The sequence below is a fragment of the Eleutherodactylus coqui genome, chromosome 3, assembly GCF_035609145.1.
Source record: "Eleutherodactylus coqui strain aEleCoq1 chromosome 3, aEleCoq1.hap1, whole genome shotgun sequence".
In the NCBI taxonomy this organism is placed as follows: Eukaryota; Metazoa; Chordata; class Amphibia; order Anura; family Eleutherodactylidae; genus Eleutherodactylus; species Eleutherodactylus coqui.
Window position 1 is genome coordinate 220,106,530 of NC_089839.1, and position 20,898 is coordinate 220,127,427.

General features: G+C 44.4%; 3 protein-coding genes across 3 annotated transcripts in view; 1 reads left to right on the plus strand and 2 right to left on the minus strand.

Annotated features, from left to right (window-relative positions):
• Positions 1–950, plus strand: part of LOC136619962 (inter-alpha-trypsin inhibitor heavy chain H3-like) — a 33,588-nt gene extending 32,638 nt beyond the window's left edge. Inside the window, exon 20 of the mRNA XM_066594684.1 lies at positions 764–950. Within this exon, the coding sequence (XP_066450781.1) occupies positions 764–899 (136 nt within the window). The 3' untranslated portion in view covers positions 900–950. The remainder of the gene's footprint in view (positions 1–763) is intronic.
• Positions 951–1,310: 360 nt separating this feature from the next.
• On the minus strand, positions 1,311–2,240 carry LOC136620245 (olfactory receptor 5B12-like). The gene has a single exon (XM_066594951.1). The coding sequence runs from the start codon at positions 2,238–2,240 to the stop codon at positions 1,311–1,313; it is 930 nt and encodes a 309-aa protein (XP_066451048.1).
• Positions 2,241–18,904: 16,664 nt separating this feature from the next.
• LOC136620246 (olfactory receptor 5V1-like) lies at positions 18,905–19,849 on the minus strand. The gene has a single exon (XM_066594952.1). The coding sequence runs from the start codon at positions 19,847–19,849 to the stop codon at positions 18,905–18,907; it is 945 nt and encodes a 314-aa protein (XP_066451049.1).
• Positions 19,850–20,898: the final 1,049 nt, after the last annotated feature.

The following is a 20,898-nucleotide window of genomic DNA, read 5'->3' on the forward strand; positions in this document are numbered from 1 at the left end:
AAGACGACTTCAGCCTTAGGGCGCCCACCCTCTGGCGTTTGCGATTTTTGTGCGTGAAAAACGCCGCGTTTTCGCGGCGTTTTTCCCGCGTTTTTCGCGGCTTTTCCATTAATTTCCATTGACTTTCATGGGTGCATTAGGAGAAAAATAAGGACACATATGCAACTGACAGTTCCTATGTTAAAAAACGCAACGCAACGCAAAACGCCAGTGGACAGGAGTACATTCAATTCTAATGGCTCTGCAGGAAAAACGCAAAACGCAAAGAAAAAAAAATCGCCAGTGGGTGGGCGCCCTTATATGCGATGGAGAAGACATTATTTGCTACACAATGGGGCTTATTTACTATTCAAAATACAACTGTTACCTGGGGCAAATTATGTCAGAAAACTGTCTCATATGCTTGCACCACATTTATTATGTGTTTCTAGATACTTTTGGAAAGTTTTCAGACTTGTTCAAAAAAGAGGCATGGTCTAAATTGGGGAAAAATAGCACCAAGATTTGACATAAACTAAGCCAACTAATAGATGGTCTGAACTTAGACTAGACAGTCTTAAAATTCAACAGATTTATGCTTCAGCAGAACCACTGTAATAAATCTGGCGTATTTTAGACACTGTGGTCTAAGTTTGCACTGTCTAATGTTTAGAGGGTATTAGTAAATACGCCCCAGTGTGTCCCCAAAGACTCCCCATCGGCACATGAATAGGAGGCAGCCCTCTGGGCAGTATTTACACAGGTTCTCGTTTCCATTCTTCAGCTCCTGCTCTTGTGACGTCACTTCTTTTAGAGTGAAAAACCAAGGATGTTGTGTGAGCTTCACTGTGGAATCCGATGAACTGAACGCAGGAACAAGTAACATCGTAAAAGACATCTTTGATATTCCATCTGTTTAATATGGACAAATAATATAAAATAGTAATTAGCCCGAGACATCAGGAATAAAGAATGAGAAATGTATAAGTGTATGGTATCTGTGTCCTGCTGATTACTAGTAAATGCTCCACATGATACCCAGGTTATACCAGCATGCTACATCTCACTACATTCAGGAGATGTACAACTTATACCAGCTATACACATAATTATATACAGGAGATACCCAAGTTATACCAGCATGATCTACATCACTATGTATGGGGAGATGTATAACGTATGCCAACTGTACATATATAATTATATATAGGAGATACCCCTGTTATACCAGCATGCTCCATGTCACTATATATAGGAGATGTATAACTTATACCAGCTGTACATATATAATGATATACAGAGGATACCAGGTTGTACCACAGTTACACCTTTCAGCAGATGTCATAGGTCTTGAACAGTCTTAGTAGCGCTGCCTTCAGCTCTTGGTTCCTCAAACTGTATACTAAAGGATTTACCAGTGGTGTAACCAGTGTATAAAACACTGACACGACTCTGTCCGCTGTGTGGTAATAACTGGTTGTCGGTCTAAAGTAGTTGAAGACAAGAGCCCCATAGAAAATGAAGACGACTGTTAGGTGGGATGAACAGGTGGAGAAAGCTTTCCATCTCTTTTCCTTGACTTTGATCTTCAAAACAGTGGAGAACACAGTGATGTAAGGAATAAATGTCATGAGCAGAGAACTCAGGCCCAGAAGACCCCCGAGGATGAAGATGGACAACAGGTTGACAAATGTATCTGAGCAAGAAATCTGCAACAACTTGGATACATCACAGAAGAAACTTTGGACAATGTTGGAGTTGCAGAAAGTCAATCTCTGTGTGAAGACCGTATGTATCAATGAATAGGCCATGGCAAGTGTCCACACCCCTGTAGCTAGGTGGACACAAGTCTTCCACTCCATGATCTGGATGTAATGCAGAGGTCTACAGATGGCAATGTATCTGTCATAAGACATCACTGCCAGTAAGAGAATCTCACAAGTGGCGAAGAATATGAAGAAGAAGACTTGGCTCATGCAGGCCGATAAAGAAATCATCTTACTGTTAGTGCTCAGATCAAAGAGCAACCGTGGAGTCGTGAGGGAAGAGCAACCCATATCTAGACAGGCCAGGTTCCCAAGGAAGAAGTACATGGGGCTATGGAGGCGAGGGTCCAAGATAACCAGAAAAATGATAAGAAGATTTATGATCAGGGTGAAGAAATAGACATGAAAGATGAGCAGGAAGAGAAGGAGCTGAAGACTTGGGAGGTCTGAGATCCCCATCAGGTACAATGCAGACAACAAGGTCTGGTTCTTCATCATAGTAGAAGTAGAAGGAGCATAGAACGGCAACGTGCAGACCAGAGATGATGTCTCAGAAAATGTCATGAGATCAGAAATAAGTGGACTGGATAAAATCAAAGAAATATGATGCTGAGTAACTGGTGGCACGGTGCAGATATACCTCCTCCATCCACACAGTTCTGTGATGCCATTAATGAGCTCAGTCTATGTTTTACTCGCTGTGCTTTAAATGATTTTGAAAATGCTCCTGGGATTCCTTGCAGCTCAGAAGACAAATTCTTTACATTCCCTGGAGGAATTGAGAAACAGAACCTATTAGGGATTACTTGAGAAACAAGATGGATTTAAAGAGTTTCTCCACATAAATGTATTTGTAGAAGAATAGTAAATATGAAATTATGAATAACACAGAACAATGTTGTCTGACAGACTGGTTGTCAGGGATACATTGTAACAACCACAGTCAGTTGTCATGGAGGAGATCCTTAGCAACTAGTCAGTCTCAGGTTACTCAGGTCTAAAGATCCACCATCCTGGGCAGAGAAGGAGTCTTGGCAGGACACACCTAATGGTTCATTTTCCTTAAAGGGGTTGTTCGAGACTAAAAATGGCAGTTTGCTACACTCTATATCTTACATTGAGTAAATTTGAAATTTACTCATTCTTGCAAAAAAATGTACTGTTTTCCAGATTGGAACTATGATCACATGATCCTGCTGGGCATTCTGCAATGCAGCGAGCGTGGACCCATTGTGCCACTGACTGGTATGGCTGTGGGCTAATCCTGAGAGCAGCACTAAGGGGTCCCCTGGTTCTTGCTCTCTAACCTCTCTTTTAGAGCGATTAGGTCTTGATTGTAGGAAGCCTTCAGGTTGATTTCCCCAGGAGTAGTTTCTGTAGAGTTGCAGCTGGATGGTCAAAAGAAACCAGGGTGTGGTACCAGCAAAACAGGCAAGGATGAAGTTAGTATAACAGGGTGAAATCAGGACATGCAGAGTTCATGCAGTATGGTAACCAAGCAGAAGGTCACAAAAAGCAGCACTCGGAGAAAGTTTAATCAGTAGAATGTGCAGAGGTCAAGACTGGTAGAGTTTGGAAAGCTGGGTAAACAGGCAGAGGATCAGAACTGAGACTCAAGCAGGATATAGCTATATCTTCACTGGATCATTAGGAAGCTATTGCTCAGGCACCTTATAGTAGGGGCAAATGCCTTAAAGTAAATAGGTTGTCTAGTTGCAAACTAGTGATGGGTTTATCTGTAGGATAGGCCATCTAAAGTAGATCAGTGGGGGTCTACCGGCTGTGATCTCTGCCAATCAATCAGCTGTTTTCTGGGCTACTATACTTGTGCACTTAACTGATTTCCGCAGGCAGCAGACAGCTTTGTTCCCACTGCAGTGGCCAGGCTTGGTGTTACAGGCCAAGTTCACATTGAAGTGAATTGGTGTAATTACAAGTCTGACCACTGCAGTGGGAATGGAGCTGTGTGCTGTGGCAGAAATCTGCTCAATGCACAAGTGCATCGGCCCAGCAAACGGTTGATCAGTTGGGGACCCAGGCTCCGGACACCTGCTGATCTACTATTCTAAGGATAGGCCATTAATAGTTTACAACTACTAGTTGGCCAACCCCTTTAAATAACCTGTAACGTGTTGAACTATGTTTCAGCGCTTTAGAAAAACAGATGTAGTGTGCCAAATATTAGTCGCATGCTACATCTGTACGCCAGTAATTTTGTCAGCCTTTGGGGGGCCATCCTTTCATTTGCATGTAGAGATTTAGACTGAAGAACATCGGCGGCTGTGCAGTACATGCAGAGTGATGTAGTTGCTGATAGACCAGTACAGCGAGCTGCACAGGCTCATGGAGGGTCTGTGTACATGACATCAGCAGAACTTGCTTGCAATGCAGAGCAGGATCACGTGACGGTAGTCCCATCGGGAAAACAGGATATTTTTGCAAAAGTGAGTAAACTGCGCAACATAGAGAGTGGAATAAATGGCCATTTTTGGTTTCGGACAACCAAGTGCTACACTATCTGTCTGCAGTTACTTTAGAATACATAGACGTGAGGGACTCCAGGGCATCAATAAAACTGAGCCCCCTTCTGGTGTGCATTCACAGCTTTCCACCAGTTCCTATTAACCCCTTCCTCCCTCGGAGACCAGAAGAGCAGGTTGATCATTGGACCAGCTCTTTTCTCTCTTCATAACATTTTGGGACATGTGATGAGGGTTTTCACTCCGCCCATGGAGTACAGTGAGGATGATAGAGTTGTGGCCCTTTTCTTCTGTTTCATTTTTTGCCTAAGTAGTACAAGTCAAACGCCCGAGTGAGACGTGCCAAAGTGTGGGAGACCACGGGGATTGCAAGATGGATATCACGGGTGGCTCTGCAAACTCTCCCGACAATGGCGGCAAAGGTGTTCTACTCGATTGTAGTTCAGTGGCACAAAATAAACACAATTTTACTGTTTTGTTAGCAAAAACCGGAAGTGCATAATTTACTTGAGTACTTTAAAGTTATTGAAGCACGATACAATTCACAATTGCAGTCTTGCAAAATGATAGCAGAACAAACGGTTAGCAGTACAGCTGATTTACTTGTAAACACAATTTCCTCTTCAACGCTCTCTTTCTCTATTTGGAACTTGAAAGGTTACTCAGTATGAATTCCCACGGGCCTACTTATCTGTTGGGCTACTGGAAATAGATTATACAGGTGTTGAAACTAGAGCTAAGATGGCCACTTTACTATCCCTGGCTTTGAATTCAACGAGTTTTGTGTAACTCACAGTTTAGTGGAACGGCTTCAATCTCACTCCTCCACACTGCTGGTAAGACTAGGGAGCTCGTGAATCCTGAGTTCCCTGAAGAGAAAACACTTGCTTCAGCTGCTCGCACTGCAGACCTCCTCCCTGCATGACCTCCTCCTCCGACTCCCTCTGCAGACTGACTGCTGAAGACTGCTCTGACTCCTTCTTCACTCCCTGCCTTGCTCCCGCACTTTCTCTCCTCTCCTCTCCTCAGCATAGAGGCTCACTGTGTAGTTTCCCGCTCTGAACCCTCTCCTTCCCCTCTACCAGTCAGCGAGGGCATGACATACAGCCAATTAGTAGCCAGCTGTTGCCAAGCTTTTAGATGTGGAAGGGGAGAAACAGGGTTTCTCTGATGTAAGGCACTATGTCTCCTGGAAGCCCATAGCAAAGTGTGACAGGACAATGAATGTGTGGCTATTCTGGAGGACCCTCTGGGCCACTACACATGCACCCCTGGGGAAATAGTATAAGGAAGGACTGCACTCATACAGGTGTAAAAGTTAAACATGACGGGTATCATATGGACAGGAGTTTATGAGCGTTACCAGCTTGGACTACAAGATAACACACAGTCAAGGGCTTGATAAACAAAAAAGGGCACCAACATCATATGGGGAGTCTGATTATGTGATCTAGTAGAGACCAGGCTGTCTTCTGGATAATAAAGTTAAGCAAAGTTTCCAAGTTGCGATCTGCCCCCTATAACGATGCATTAATAAATTACTCAGCACACAACACTGCATGTGTTTAGTATGAATGTTCGAGGGCTGGCGTTCACATTAAAGCGACTCTCCGGTTTTGGGACAAAATTCTGTCATAGGATCAGCAGGGGCGGTTATATTACCTGCTGGTGGTCTTCTGTGTTGATGCCCCTCTGATACTTTGGTTCTGATTCCTGTTTTTAGCTCTCCAAAATGGCTGATACAATTTTCAGGCTACCTACTGTATATACTCGAGTATTAGCCGATCCGAGTATAAGCCGAGTCAACAAGTTTTACCACAAAAAACTGGGAAAACTTATTGACTCGAGTATAAGTTGAGCTATACTTGAGTATATACTGGGTAAAAAAAAAAACCTCCATACTCACCTCCCAGCCCGCGTCTGTGTTTGTGCAGCAGTTTGCTTGAATTATCCCCGCTGTCCTCTCTGCTCGGCTATGAGATTTCTGTCAGCGCTGTGTAAGTAAGTGCTGTGATTGGATTGAGCATCAGCCAATTACAGCTGGCACTCGATCCAATCACAGCGCTTACTTACACAGCACTGACAGCGTGAGATTTAAAAGCCGAGCAGGGTGATGACAGCGGGGGGAATTCTAAAGCAGCTTGCGTGCGGCAAGCTGCTTTAAAATTCTCCCCTCTGTCATCTCCCTACTTGACTTTCAAATCCCCTGCAATCAGCGCTGTGTAAGTAAGCACTGTGATTGGATCCAGCGCCAGCCAATCACAGCCGGGCTTTGATCATTCACAGCCAATCAGTGAATGTCCTTAATTGATTGGCTGTGAATGATTTAGCACCGGCTGTGATTGTCTGGTGCTCAATCCAATCACAGTGTTGACTGCAGGGGATGACAGAGCCGAACAGAGAGGACGCTGGGGAATGACAGCGGGGAGAATTCAAGCAGCTTGCCGCATCGCCGCCGGGAACACAGGAATTCAAGCAGCATGCTGCACCACCACCGGGAACACAGAAGCCGGCTGGGAGGTGAATATAAAAAATTCGTACTCTGCCGACCTTGATGCTCGTTTGAGTATTAGCGTACTCGATGGTGCTCGTTACTTGAACGAGCATCATGCCGTGTTCGACCCCGCCCCAGTTTTGGCTCCTCCCCATTGTGACGTGCCTGTTTTGGCCCCTCGCCGCCGCGCGTGCGTCAATGGCAAATTTTTGGGGAGGGAGAGAGAGAGAGAACACACGAACCAAGAAAAAAATAAAAAGCTCGGGACCCGGCGTCCCACATACAAAAATGCTTGAGTCTCCCATTGTAGTCAATGGGGTTCGTTACTCGAGTAGAGCTCTCGAATTTTACGAAAAACTCGACTCGAATAACGAGGACCTGAGCATTTGGGTGCTCGCTCATCTCTAGACTTGATCTCTCATTGGCCATAGTTGTTTATGTGATCAGTGTTGGCCAACTAGAAGTCAGTGCACAGCGTGCATTATATAGCAAGAAGATTGCGCTGGCTATCTAGGATGGTGGAAAACAAAACTCCAAACCAGCGAATCGTAGGGACATTGGCAGAGAAGAAAAGCAGCAGATAATTTGCAAGCGCCCCTTTGATCCTGAGACAGAATTTTGTCCCGAGACGAGGGTTGCTTTAACCCCTTTATAAGTTTTCCGCTCTTTTTTTTTTTTTTTTTCCCCCTACATTCAAAAAACCATAACTTTTTGATTCTTCTGACGACATAGCTACACGAGGGCCTGTTTTCTGCAGATAAGTTGTATTTTTCAAAGGTACCTTTTAATATACCTTGTAATGTATTGGAAAACTTTTAATAATCCCTAAGTAGGGCATAATGGGAAAAAAATGCAATAGCACCATGGGTGGGTGGGAAGAAGGTGTTACAGCATTCATGGTACAGAAAAAAAATGATGTTACCTTTATTCTGTGGGTCAGTTCAATTACGGCAATACTAAATTTATATTATTTTTTTTTGTAGCCTTATTAGAAAAAAATACCTTTTTAAAAAATAATATGCTTTCTGTCACCATTTTTTGACTCCCATGGCTTTATTTTTTCTGCTGATGTAGTTGTGTAAGAGTTAGTTTTTTTGCCACTGTTTTGGGATACATACAACTTTTTGGTAACTTTTTATTCAATTTTTGGGGGAAGACTGGGTGACCAAGAAGGCACAATTCTGGCAATGTGTAATTTTTTTTACAGTACAGTATTCCAGTACTACAGTATTGCGTTATACTGTATCTTGACCAGCATCCTATTAAGATGTGTCACAGGCACATATTAATAAGCAATCATTTATGGCAGCCCTAGTGGCTGTTAGAAGGCCCCAGGTGTGTGTGTGTGTGTGTGTGTGTGTGTGTGTGTGTGTGTGTGTGTGTGTGTGTGTGTGTGTGTGTGTGTGTGTGTGTGTGTGTGCGCGTGTGCGCGTGTGTGCGTGTGCGCGCGAGTGTGGTGATGGGGTAAGGGTAAGGGGCGATTGGGACATCACTAGCCCGATCACTACATTTAAATGCCACTTTCAGACTTGACAATTGCGTTTAAAGGATTAACAACCACGATCAGAGTTTGCTCTGAATGTAGCTATTGTGAGCGTGTGTCGGTTGTCAAAGATAGCTGACACTCACTAAGAATGGAGCAGGTTCGGCTCCCGAGTCTACTCCAAAAAATGACAGCCAATGTGCGGTGTACATGTATGACACAAAGTCGGGAAGAGGGCATAGAATGACAAACTAAACCATACTTGCCAGTCAGATGTCCTCAGCTGTGCAGTGCAGCCACTGTGGTTCCCGCTGATATGATCAAGGAAGTTACTGCAGCGGTTCCATGAATTTCATTATTCATATGACCACTCAGCCAATCACTGGCCTCAGTGGTCATGTGCTGTTAATAAACGCATGACCGTGAGGCCAGTATTTTATGCCCTCCCCACCTACTTTTTTTCTGACTGTTAAAAAACCCTTTAATTTTCTCCATTTTGAATTTAAAAATTATGCCCAAAATTCTAATAATCTATTTACTGATCCCATAGTGTCATTGAGGCTTCTCATTCTCATGATACCCAAAGATTAGTGACAATACATTGAAGTGTTAGGTTGTGATGCTGGGTCCTGTAGTACTATGGTTTCTCGGAGCTCATTATGCAGGTGTGGCATGCTGGCTGGGTGGGTGTGGTGATCTCCTACTAGCCAATACCCCGGTTCTTTGCTGACATATATACCCAGCTCCTGTCAGTGTCTGTTTGATGTCCTTCTGTGTTGCAGCTTGCTGTGTGACTTGTGTCCTGTTACCTTTGCATTGTAGCTTGCTGTGTGAACTGTGTCCAATGCAGCAGGATCATGTGGCTCGTTAGAGTAGTGACCGCGAGACACGAGGACCCTTGATCGCTGGGCTCGCGGCTTAAGTGACTTGGCAAATTCACAAACTAATCCCTCGTATTTATATTACAGCAATTCCATCTGCTTTAGCGTGCGGGGATGTTTGGTGGGTGTGTTTAGTTGTTTTTCTGTTCTATATTATGTCTGTCCGTGAGTCCAGTCCGCAATATGCAGTTGGCTGTCCAGTTGGTCTTCCTTTTAGTACGTCCAGTCTGAAATCCTTTTTAGGTCCCTGTGTTTGTGATATCCCCATCTTTGGGCACATTCGTGTGGCTTTGTGCTTATTTGCCCACACAAACGTAACACGAAGTTTGATTTGGATAATACTTTGTTTATTGAATAAAATGCAAACTAACAAAACAATCAGAGACAGTCAGGCAGATGAGCAACACGATTAGAAGGACACGGAGAATCTACGACATAAAGGGAACTCATTACGGTAATTGATAGTCCGCTCTTCATTTTCTCAGACTCCCATATTGCTTGGGCAGATGAATGGCAGATGTACCAACTTTTAAGAAAGGTAAAAGGTAGAACCATGTGACTACAATCCAGTAGGTCTGACATCTGCAATATGTAAAGTGTTTGAGGGCAATTCAAAAGATGAATGACAGAAGTATACAGTGGTGAGTAATCCAACAACTGATAACCTGCATGAATTCATGAGAAGCAGATTGTGCTTAACCAACAAGCTTGGTTTCTTTTCGGAGGTAAGTGCAAATCTGAATGTTGGTAATGCAACTGATGTGACAATCTAGATTTTGGTAAATCATTTGATACTGTATCATACTTGTACAGAAGCTTCAGATGCAGGGCCTAGGAGACAATGTATGCACATGAGGAAAGAACTAGTGGAGTGGCAGGGAACAAGGAGTAAATGGCACATAATCAATATGGGCTAAATTCAATGGTGGGAACCACCAGGATCTATACCATAAATAGTGGAGACCACAAGGATCTGCACCAGGAGCAGTGGATACCAAAAAGATCTCTACTTGGAGCAGTGGTGACCACAGAGATCTGTGTTGGGTGAAGTGGAGACCACAAGGATCTGAACCGGAGCTATGAAGACCAAAAGGATCTGCACTGTGAGCAGTGCTGACCACAGGGGTCTGTACTGGGTGCAGCGGTAACCTCAGGAATCTATACTGGGTGCAGTGTGGACCATTAAGATCTGTACCAGAAACAGTGGAGACCATAAGGATCCGAACCAGATACAGTGGAGAACACAAGGATTAATACTAGGAGCAGTGGAGACTACGAGGATCTCTACTAGGAGTACAGGGGACCACAAGGATCTATATCAGTAGCAGTGGAGACAACAAAGGTCTGTACTAGGAGCAGTGGGGACCACAAGATCTATACTGGAAACAATGAAAACTACAAGGATTCAAACCAGGAGCTGTATTGGGGAGCAGTGGAGACCACAATGATCTGTACCAGGAAAAGTGGAGACCTCAAGAATCCATACCAGGAGCAGTAATGATCACAGGGATTTGTACCGAGATAATAAGGACCACAAGGATTTATACTGGGACAAGTGCAGACCACAAGGATCTGTACCAGAAGCAGTGGAGACTATAAGGATCCATACTAGCAACTGTGGAGACCACAAGGATCTGAATTGGGAGCATTGGAAACCATAAGGATCTGTACCGAGAGCAGGATCCATACTAGTAGTAGCGAAAGCCACAAGAATCCATACTAGGAGCAGTGAAGGCCACAAGGATCCATACCAGGAGCAGGAAGGAACAAAAGTATACGTATCAGGAGCAGTGAAGATCACAAGGATTTATACTGGGACAATGAGGACCACAAGCATCTGTATTGCAAAAAGTGTAGACCACAAGGATCTGCACCAGGAGTAGTGGAGACCACAAAGGATTTGTACAGAGAGCAGTGGACAGCACAAGGATCTATACCAGAAACAGTGGAGACCACAGGAATCCGAACCAGGAACAGTGGAGACTACAAGGATCTGTACTAGGAACAGTGGAGGCCACAAGGATCTGTACTGGGAACAGTGGAGGCTACAAGGTTCTGTACTGGGACAATGAGGACCACAAGCATCTGTATTGCAAAAAGTGTAGACGACAAGGATCTGCACCAGGAGTAGTGGAGACCACAAAGGATTTCTACAGAGAGCAGTGGACAGCACAAGGGTCTATACCAGGAACAGTGGAGACTACAAGGATCTGTACTGGGAACAGTGGAGGCTACAAGGGTCTGTACTGGGAACAGTGGAGGCTACAAGGGTCTGTACTGGGAACAGTGGAGACTACAAGGATCTGTACTGGGAACAGTGGAGACTACAAGGGTCTGTACTGGGAACAGTGGAGACTACAAGGATCTGTACTGGGAACAGTGGAGACTACAAGGATCTGTACTGGGAACAGTGGAGGCTACAAGGGTCTGTACTGGGAACAGTGGAGGCTACAAGGGTCTGTACTGGGAACAGTGGAGACTACAAGGATCTGTACTAGGAACAGTGGAGACTACAAGGATCTGTACTAGGAACAGTGGAGGCTACAAGGGTCTGTACTAGGAACAGTGGAGACTACAAGGGTCTGTACTGGGAACAGTGGAGGCTACAAGGGTCTGTACTGGGAACAGTGGAGGCTACAAGGGTCTGTACTGGGAACAGTGGAGACTACAAGGATCTGTACTGGGAACAGTGGAGGCTACAAGGGTCTGTACTGGGAACAGTGGAGGCTACAAGGGTCTGTACTGGGAACAGTGGAGACTACAAGGATCTGTACTAGGAACAGTGGAGGCTACAAGGGTCTGTACTGGGAACAGTGGAGACTACAAGGGTCTGTACTGGGAACAGTGGAGGCTACAAGGGTCTGTACTGGGAACAGTGGAGGCTATAAGGGTCTGTACTGGAAACAGTGGAGGCTACAAGGGTCTGTACTGGGAACAGTGGAGGCTACAAGGGTCTGCACTGGGAACAGTGGAGGCTACAAGGGTCTGCACTGGGAACAGTGGAGGCTACAAGGGTCTGTACTGAGAACAGTGGAGACTACAAGGATCTGTACTAGGAACAGTGGAGACTACAAGGATCTGTACTAGGAACAGTGGAGACTACAAGGATCTGTACTAGGAACAGTGGAGACTACAAGGATCTGTACTGGGAACAGTGGAGACTACAAGGATCTGTACTGGGAACAGTGGAGACTACAAGGATCTGTACTGGGAACAGTGGAGACTACAAGGATCTGTACTGGGAACAGGGGAGACTACAAGGATCTGTACTGGGAATAGTGGAGACTACTAGGAACTTTACTAGGAACAGTGGAGGCTACAAGGGTCTACTGGGAACAGTGGAGGCTACAAGTGTCTGTACTGGGATGAGTGGAGGCTACAAGGGTCTGTTCTGAGAACAGTGGAGACTACAAGGGTCTGTATTGGGAACAGTGGAGGCAACAAGGATCTGTACTGGGAACAGTGGAGACTACAAGGAACTGTACTAGGAACAGTGGAGGCTACAAGGGTCTGTACTGGGAACAGTGGAGGCTACAAGGGTCAATACTGAGAACAGTGGAGGCTACAAGAATCTGTACTGAGAACAGTGGAGACTACAAGGATCTGTACTGAGAACAGTGGAGACTACAAGGATCTGTACTGGGAACAGTGGAGACTACAAGGATCTGTACTGGGAACAGGGGAGACTACAAGGATCTGTACTGGGAATAGTGGAGACTACAAGGAACTTTACTAGGAACAGTGGAGGCTACAAGGGTCTACTGGGAACAGTGGAGGCTACAAGTGTCTGTACTGGGATCAGTGGAGGCTACAAGGGTCTGTACTGGGAACAGTGGAGACTACACAGGTCTGTACTGGGAACAGTGGAGACTACACAGGTCTGTACTGGGAACAGTGGAGACTACAAGGATCTGTACTGGGAACAGTGAAGACTACAAGGATCTGTACTGGGAACAGTGAAGACTACAAGGATCTGTCCTGGAAACATCGAAGAGTATAAGGATCTGTCCTGGAAACATCGAAGAGTATAAGGATCTGTACTGGGAACATTGGAGACTACAAGGATTTGTACTGGGAACATTGGAGACTAAAAGGATCTGTGCTGGGAACTTCGGACACTACAACAATCTGTGCTGGGAACAGTGGAGACTACAAGGATCGGTGCTGGGAACAGTGGAGACTACATGGATCGGTGCTGGGAACAGTGGAGACTACATGGATCGGTGCTGGGAACAGTGGAGACTACAAGGATCGGTGCTGGGAACAGTGGAGACTACAAGGATCCGTGCTTGAAACAGTGGAGACTACAAAGATCTGTGCTGGGAACAGTGGAGAGTACAAGGCTCTGTACTAGGAACAGTGGAGACTACAAGACTCAGTACTAGGAACCGTGGAAACCACAAGGATCCATATTAGGAACAGTGGGGAGCAGAGCACAAGGATCTGTACTGGAAACAATTGGGAGCACAAAAATCTGTAATGGAAACAATTGAGACCACAAGGATCTGTACTGGACACAATTGAGAGCACAAGAATCTGTACCAGGAGGGGTAAAGATCACAGGGATCTGTCCTGAGACAATGAGGACCACAAGAATCTGTACTTGGCCACTGCAGATCACAAGGATCCATACCAGGACAGTGGAGACCACAAGGATCTGTACCGGGAACAGTGGCGACCACGAGGATCCATAGTAGGAGCTTTGGAGACTACAAGGATCCCTACCAGGAGCAGTAAAGACCACAAGCATCCCTACCAGGAGCAGTAAAGACCATAAGCATCCCTACCAGGAGCAGCAAGGACCGCAAGCATCCCTACCAGGAGCAGCAAAGACCGCAAGGATCTGTAGCCAGAGCTGCAAAGACCGCAAGGATTTGTACCAGCAGCAGTAAAGACTGCAAGCATCCATAGCAGGAGCGGTAAAGATCGGAAGGATCTGTAGCAGGAGCAGTGAAGACTGCAGGGATCTGCAGCAGGAAAATAAGGACCACAAGGATCTGTACTGGAAAAACTGCAGCCCACAAGGATCTATATCAGGAGTAATAGAGACCACAGGAAATATGTACTGGGAGCAGTGGAGACCACACGAATCTGTACTGGAAAGTGTGGAGACCACAAGAATCTTCACCAGGGGCAATGAGGACCATAAGGATCAGTGTTAGATTTAAAGAAAGTAAATCTCTTTAAAAATCTCCTTGTGGATGGGATTAAAAGTAAATTTCCAGTTTTTGCTGGTAATACAAAACGTAGGATTTTTATTTCCTACGGTTGCAAAATATTAGAGAATAACCTGAATAAGCTGTCAGCCTGGGCAAAAACATGGTAGATGAATGTAACTGTTAAAGGGGTTGTCCCGCGCCGAAACGTTTTTTTTTTTTTTTTCAATAGCCCCCCCGTTCGGCGCGAGACAAACCCGATGCAGGGGTTAAAAAAGAAAACCAGATAGTGCTTACCTGAATCCCCGCGCTCCGGTGACTTCTTACTTACCTTGTGAAGATGGCCGCCGGGATCTTCACCCTCGGTGGACCGCAGGTCTTCTGTGCGGTCCATTGCCGATTCCAGCCTCCTGATTGGCTGGAATCGGCACGTGACGGGGCGGAGCTACGAAGAGCCGCTCTCCGGCACGAGCGGCCCCATTCAGAAAAGAAGAAGACCGGACTGCGCAAGCGCATCTAATCCGGCGATTAGACGCTGAAAATTAGACGGCACCATGGAGACGAGGACGCTAGCAACGGAACAGGTAAGTGAATAACTTCTGTATGGCTCATAATTAATGCACAATGTACATTACAAAGTGCATTAATATGGCCATACAGAAGTGTATACCCCAACTTTGTTTCGCGGGACAACCCCTTTAATAAGTGCGAAGTCATGCATCACAGCTGTATGAATCATAAAAATGGCATAGAACTAGGAACAACAGAACAGGAAAATGACCTGGGCGTTCTGGTTACAAGTAACTTAAGCAGCGGTACTCAACTCTAAAGAGCAGCTGTAACTTAAAAACTTGTTACTCCAGTGCAATCTTACCCCTCTATAAGTCCCTTGTAAAACCACTAGTAGAGTTTGGGATTCAGCTTGAAGTTCATATTTTAAGGCTTACATGTACAGGAGCAAGAATCTCGCGCAAGGCTTGTGCGTTGCAAAACACACAAAACTCACGTTTTTTTCCCCTCATAGCGATGCTGCGAGGTTAAAAATCTCTGCATGTCCTCTCTTTTGACATTCCCTCAGAACGCCTCACCCATTGTTTTCAATAGGAATTTTAAAGACATCACATGGCATTCACATGCTGTGCAATGTGCATGTGAGTGTGATGTGTGCCATTGAAATCAATGGGAAAAACTTGCAATCCTCTAGTACATGTTAAACACGCGCCGGATGATCACAATTTCACAGAAGTGATGCGGGATGTTTTTAAATGAAAAAAGCTTTGCATTTGCGTGTAAAACACATGTTGGCAAGCGAGATATTGGGCCGCGTTTCTTAGCCTGATATCGCGCTCACAAGTGAGAATGTAATCTAAGAAGGATATAGAAAGGCTAGAAAGGGTTCAAAAATGGAGACTGGATTATTAAAGGCCCTTTTACATGAGACGATTATTGTTAAGAGTTGCCCAACACCCCATGCTCCCGCAGGGGTTTGAATGACAGTCTGAACAACTGAGTAGAGTTGTTCAGTTTCAACTTGCAAAAAACTGAACAACTAGCCATTTAGTGTAAACAGCAGCCGTTCAGCACCTGATCCAGTGATTACTCGCTCCTTTGAAATAGCACAGGAGCGAGCTTCACTGGGACGCGCTGACGGGCATCGTTTGCCCCGTCAGTTTGTCCTGTCTAAAATGGCCCTAAGTTAGATGGGAGGTCTCTCTTCTCTATGGGGTGCCCATACTATTAGGCAACCTGAGCCTGTGGCCTCAGGCAGAAGTCTGCAGCACCTCAGAGGGATGGCGCTAGGGTTGCCATTCTGCCTGTAAGTCACTAGACCAGCAGGTAATTAAGGTCAGTATTTATTTTTTACCAGCCATATTAATGACTGACAGTCAGGCAGCAACCCGACACCATCAAACATATAATTCTGTCTGTAATTCCAATCCGGTGGCCACAGTGCTGTAATCAAACTGTGACCTCTGACTTCTCCCCTGGTGTTTGCATTAATTTAATGCTGGCAATTCAGGGATGCCAATTATCTTAGGTGTGGGAACTCTCACTGAAATAATCTCAGGATGGGCAGAAGGTGTCCTCAAACCACTGGTGAGAAACACAACCAGCTACTTGCAAGACACCACGGACCTACTGAACAAACTGTCAACTGTACGTCCCCTCCCTGATGGCGACATCCTGGCCACCAAGGATATGGAATGCTTATATTCCAACATCCCACATGAAAAGGACATTTTTAAATCAGGGCTACCATTCCACCTCAATTGATAATCAAATCACCAGATCCACCAGGATACCCAGGAATCAACTACTCCAAAACAAGGAGAAGGAAGGAAACAATTGTATGTGTGCCTCTAGTAGTGACCTACAATTCACAGCTAGAGGTACTAAGGAAAACTGCAAAGAAACTCCATCATACCCTACACAAGGATGACTGTCTGAACACCATATTCCCGGACCCTCCGCTCATGTGTTACAGGCAACCCCAAAATTTGAGGAACCTTATAATCAGGAGTGCATTACCCTCTGACACACTAAAAGGAACTTATCCTAGTAATGTAAGGAGCTGCATAACCTGCCCACATATACTGACTGCGGACAGGATACACATCCCCAATACACAGCAGGACTATAAGATCCCAGGACATTCACATGTTCCATGTCCAATGTTGTGTACCTGATCTGCTGCAGTAAATGTTCTATTGGGGGCACTCTATGTTGGAGAAACAGGACAAAAACTGAAACTGAGGATGAGATCTCACCATCATACAATTAGAGAGAGAAGGACAGAATTACCTGCGGCGGAGCATTTTTCTAGTCATGGAGACAACATATGAAAGTTGCCTATTAAAGGACAACTTCAAATATCAACATCATAGAATTTGGGAGTACAAGTTTATAACCATCTTTGACACTCTCAAGACAGAAATCTGCATTGTAGGCTGCTTCATGCATCAATTGTGAATATGAGAAGTCTATAGCAGAAACAACACACAGGCCTGCTGACCCCTGAACACCAATTTAGAGACCATAAAACTTTCACATCCTTATCAGTGGACTAATTAGGTATTTACTCCTCCTTTTCATCCTGTTCTGGTATTGTTTTAAGTGCAAATTAATCACACCATGTCTGTGCCTTTTCATGTGTGTGTGTGTGTATGTACGTATGTATGTGTGTGTGTGTGTGTGTATATATATATATATATATATATATATATATATATATATATATATATATATATATATATATATATATATATTTCTTCGGATCTATTCTATTAAGCCCCAAGTAGGTTTGAAAGCTGGCTTATAACATCATGTATTTTTGCTGGCCATTATAAGGTATTATATCTACAAGATTACTTTGTTTCTCTTACTGAGAACAACCACATGATGTTGTCCCATACACACTGTAGATGTCGGGCGGTGAAGTCAGACATCACATCTGGTTACAGCAGCAGCGGCTTCCATGGGAGCTGCAGACTGAGCGTGTTAAATGCTCAATGCTGTAGGGTTGCTGTTTGACCAGAGGTCCACTAAGGGGATTACTATTAATACTGGAACCACTGAAGGAGTAAATATTACTTCTGGGGTCACTATTATTACTGGGGTCAGTATGGGGGGGTCACTATTAATACTGGTACCATTAAGGTGGTCACTATTAGTACTAAGGCCACTATGGGGGTTACTTTTACTGCTGGAATTACTAACAGGGCCACCATTGATACTGGGGCCACTAATAGAGTCACTATTATTGTGAGGGCCATTAGGTGGGTCACTATCACTATTAGGGCCATGATAACTATGACACTTCAGATAAGGCTCAATGGTTAAATATGTGTAGCGTATCTTGTGTATTGGCACTTTCAATGCTTGTAAAATTAGTGTGGGGGGAGGGGGGGTTGTGTGTTTGTGTGTGTGGGGAGACGGGGGGGGGGGGGGGGCATTTCACACTTCGTCTCAGACAGCAGAAAGACTTGGGTCACCCCTGCTCTTATAAAGAGAAGATAGAAAAAAAGAAAGAGAATACCTTAGAAGTGATCACATGTGCATGCATAAATATATGTGTGGTCAGAGCAAAGAACCGGCACATGGTTTATTCTTCTCAAGGACTGCACAAATTATCAGGAGACACCATATCTATGTAGGAATGGTTCTTTACAGTTAGAGTACTCACACTATGCAATGCCCGACTCCAAGAGGTAGTAATGGCAGTGACAATGACAACATCTAAAAAAAGTTGTGATGCTTATCTAATAACTATTGACATTGAGAGTCATGATTAATTTAGTGAAAAACAATATAGAATGTATCAAAAAAGGTAGAGCTTGAAGGACCGGTTTCCTTTTTTCAACCTATGTAAGTATGAAACATATACTGAAGCAGAGATCATTGGTTACTAAAGTTGTAGGAAGGTGCAGGGGGTTAGAATTATCTATGGTGCTCATCATTTACTGCTAATTTAAGATATAGCACAACTCTACATGCAAAGGGGATAGAAATGGACCTTCCCCATGCACAAAATCTGATGTCTCCAGTCACCTTGAGTCATGCGTGGTTAAGGGTCTGTGCACCTTATTAAAGAACCACATACATAAGTGACTATTACCACCAAGATGATACAATAATGATAGGAAGAAGGAGAAAATAAACACAAAATCACAAGCTTCGATAAGACACACAAAGCCAGTTTTTCATGGCTCTCTTGACAGCTTCCTTAAGGTCTTTGTTTCTGATGCTGTAGATCAAAGGATTAAGTAAAGGGTTAATGAGAGCATATGTCATGGACACCACCTTATTAACAATGAAGAGATTACTTGTGGTGGGCACGAAATAGATGAATATAATGGACCCATAGAAAATGAACACTACAGTGAGATGAGAGGTGCAGGTGGAGAAGGCTTTCAGCTTTCCATGGTTGCTTCGGATCTTAAGAATGGTGCTGAAGATACGAATGTAGGGGATAAATGTGATGCCAAAAGCCCCGAGTCCAAGGCTTCCGCCAACAATTAAAATGACAACAATGTTTATAAAAGTGTCTGTGCAAGAGATCTGGAACAAATGTGGGAGGTCACAGAAGAAGTTGTGGATGGTGTTTGGACCACAGTAGGTCAATCTGAGTGAGAATAATGTGTGGACCATTGAATAGAGAAACCCAAGAACCCAAACCCCAGAGGCCATCTGGGTACAAACTGTCGAAGACATGATCTGTTTGTAGTGCAGGGGGTGGCAGATGGCAATGTATCTGTCATAGGACATAGCAGAGAGCAAGAAGAGTTCTGCACTGGCCAAATAGATAAAGAAGAAGACTTGGGTTGTGCAGGCTGGGAGAGATATTGAGTGGTTCTTGGTAACCAAGTCAAGGAGCATTCTAGGAGCTGTAACTGATGAGTAAGATACGTCTATAAAGGCCAAATTCCCAAGAAAGAAGTACATTGGAGTGTGAAGATGGGAGTCAGTGAAGACAAAAAAAATGATCAAGAAGTTAATGAGGACTGTCAAGATGTAGATGATGAAGAAGACAACAAAGAGAAAATGTAAATGGTGTGGATGATCTGAAAAGCCGTTGAGTATAAACTCTGTGATCTTGGTCAAATTCTTCATTGCTTTTTCCAAAATGCTTCTTATGCCTAGAAACCAAATGACATAGGTGAAAGAACCGGAGCGCACAAGAGATCAGCACAGATGTCATCTGAAGGGTTCATGGTTATCAAGTGAAGTTATTGCTGCCAAACTTATATAGACAAATCTAGAGCTTCATCTACCCCGGAGACGTAAGGAGCTGTAGTTTACAAGATTCCTACAAAGTCTCAGAGCATTAATTAGAATTTCAAGCTTTTGTGTTTGTCACTTGAGATCTGTAATTATTTTCCAAACACTTTTATACTTGTACTTTCTTAATAACTTGAGGTTATAACTTCATCATATAAATGCAGTTTCTTTGTAAGTAAATAGAAAACTTTGGATAAATGTCTCCAGATTTGTAAAAGTTTCAGTTTCTTAATACACAGATAAAAAATAATATGAATGTTTCAGAGAACTCCCTAGAAGAGAGGAGCATCTTGATGACATAGGCAGGGAATGTGTTGATCTTCTATGTATGGGATGCAGAGTGCCTCAAGACTGGAGGCACTTAAAGAAAAGGTAGAGGGGCTCAAGAAAAAGGAATAATTCAGGGGGAATTTGAGAGGAGTATGTAACGCATTCTGCAGTTGTGGGGAGACCTATCAGTGTTGAATCGGTTGCAATAGCCCAAACACGGCCCCTGTGAGAAGTGTTTGAGGAGATAAGAGTTGATGGCACTGAATGATTGGCTGACTTAGAATGTGGCTGCAGTGTGTCAGTCTGAGAATGTGTCTGTTTGTGTTGTGATTAGAGATGAGTGAACGTACTCGTCCGAGCTTGATACTCGTTCGAGTATTAGCGTGTTCGAGATGCTCGTTACTAGAGGCGAGCACCACGTGATGTTCGAGTTACTTTCACTTTCATCTCTGAGACGTTAGCGCGCTTTTCTGGCCAATAGAAAGACAGGGAAGGCATTACAACTTCCCCCTGCGACGTTCAAGCCCTATACCACCCCCCTGCAGTGAGTGGCTGGCGAGATCAGGTGTCACCTGAGTATATAAATCGGCCCCTCCGGCGGCTCGCCACAG

Bases quoted from the DNA above. Each gene is read 5' to 3' on its own strand.
- LOC136620245 (XM_066594951.1), bottom strand. From the start codon at position 2,240: ATGAAGAACCAGACCTTGTTGTCTGCATTGTACCTGATGGGGATCTCA.
- LOC136620246 (XM_066594952.1), bottom strand. From the start codon at position 19,849: ATGAAGAATTTGACCAAGATCACAGAGTTTATACTCAACGGCTTTTCA.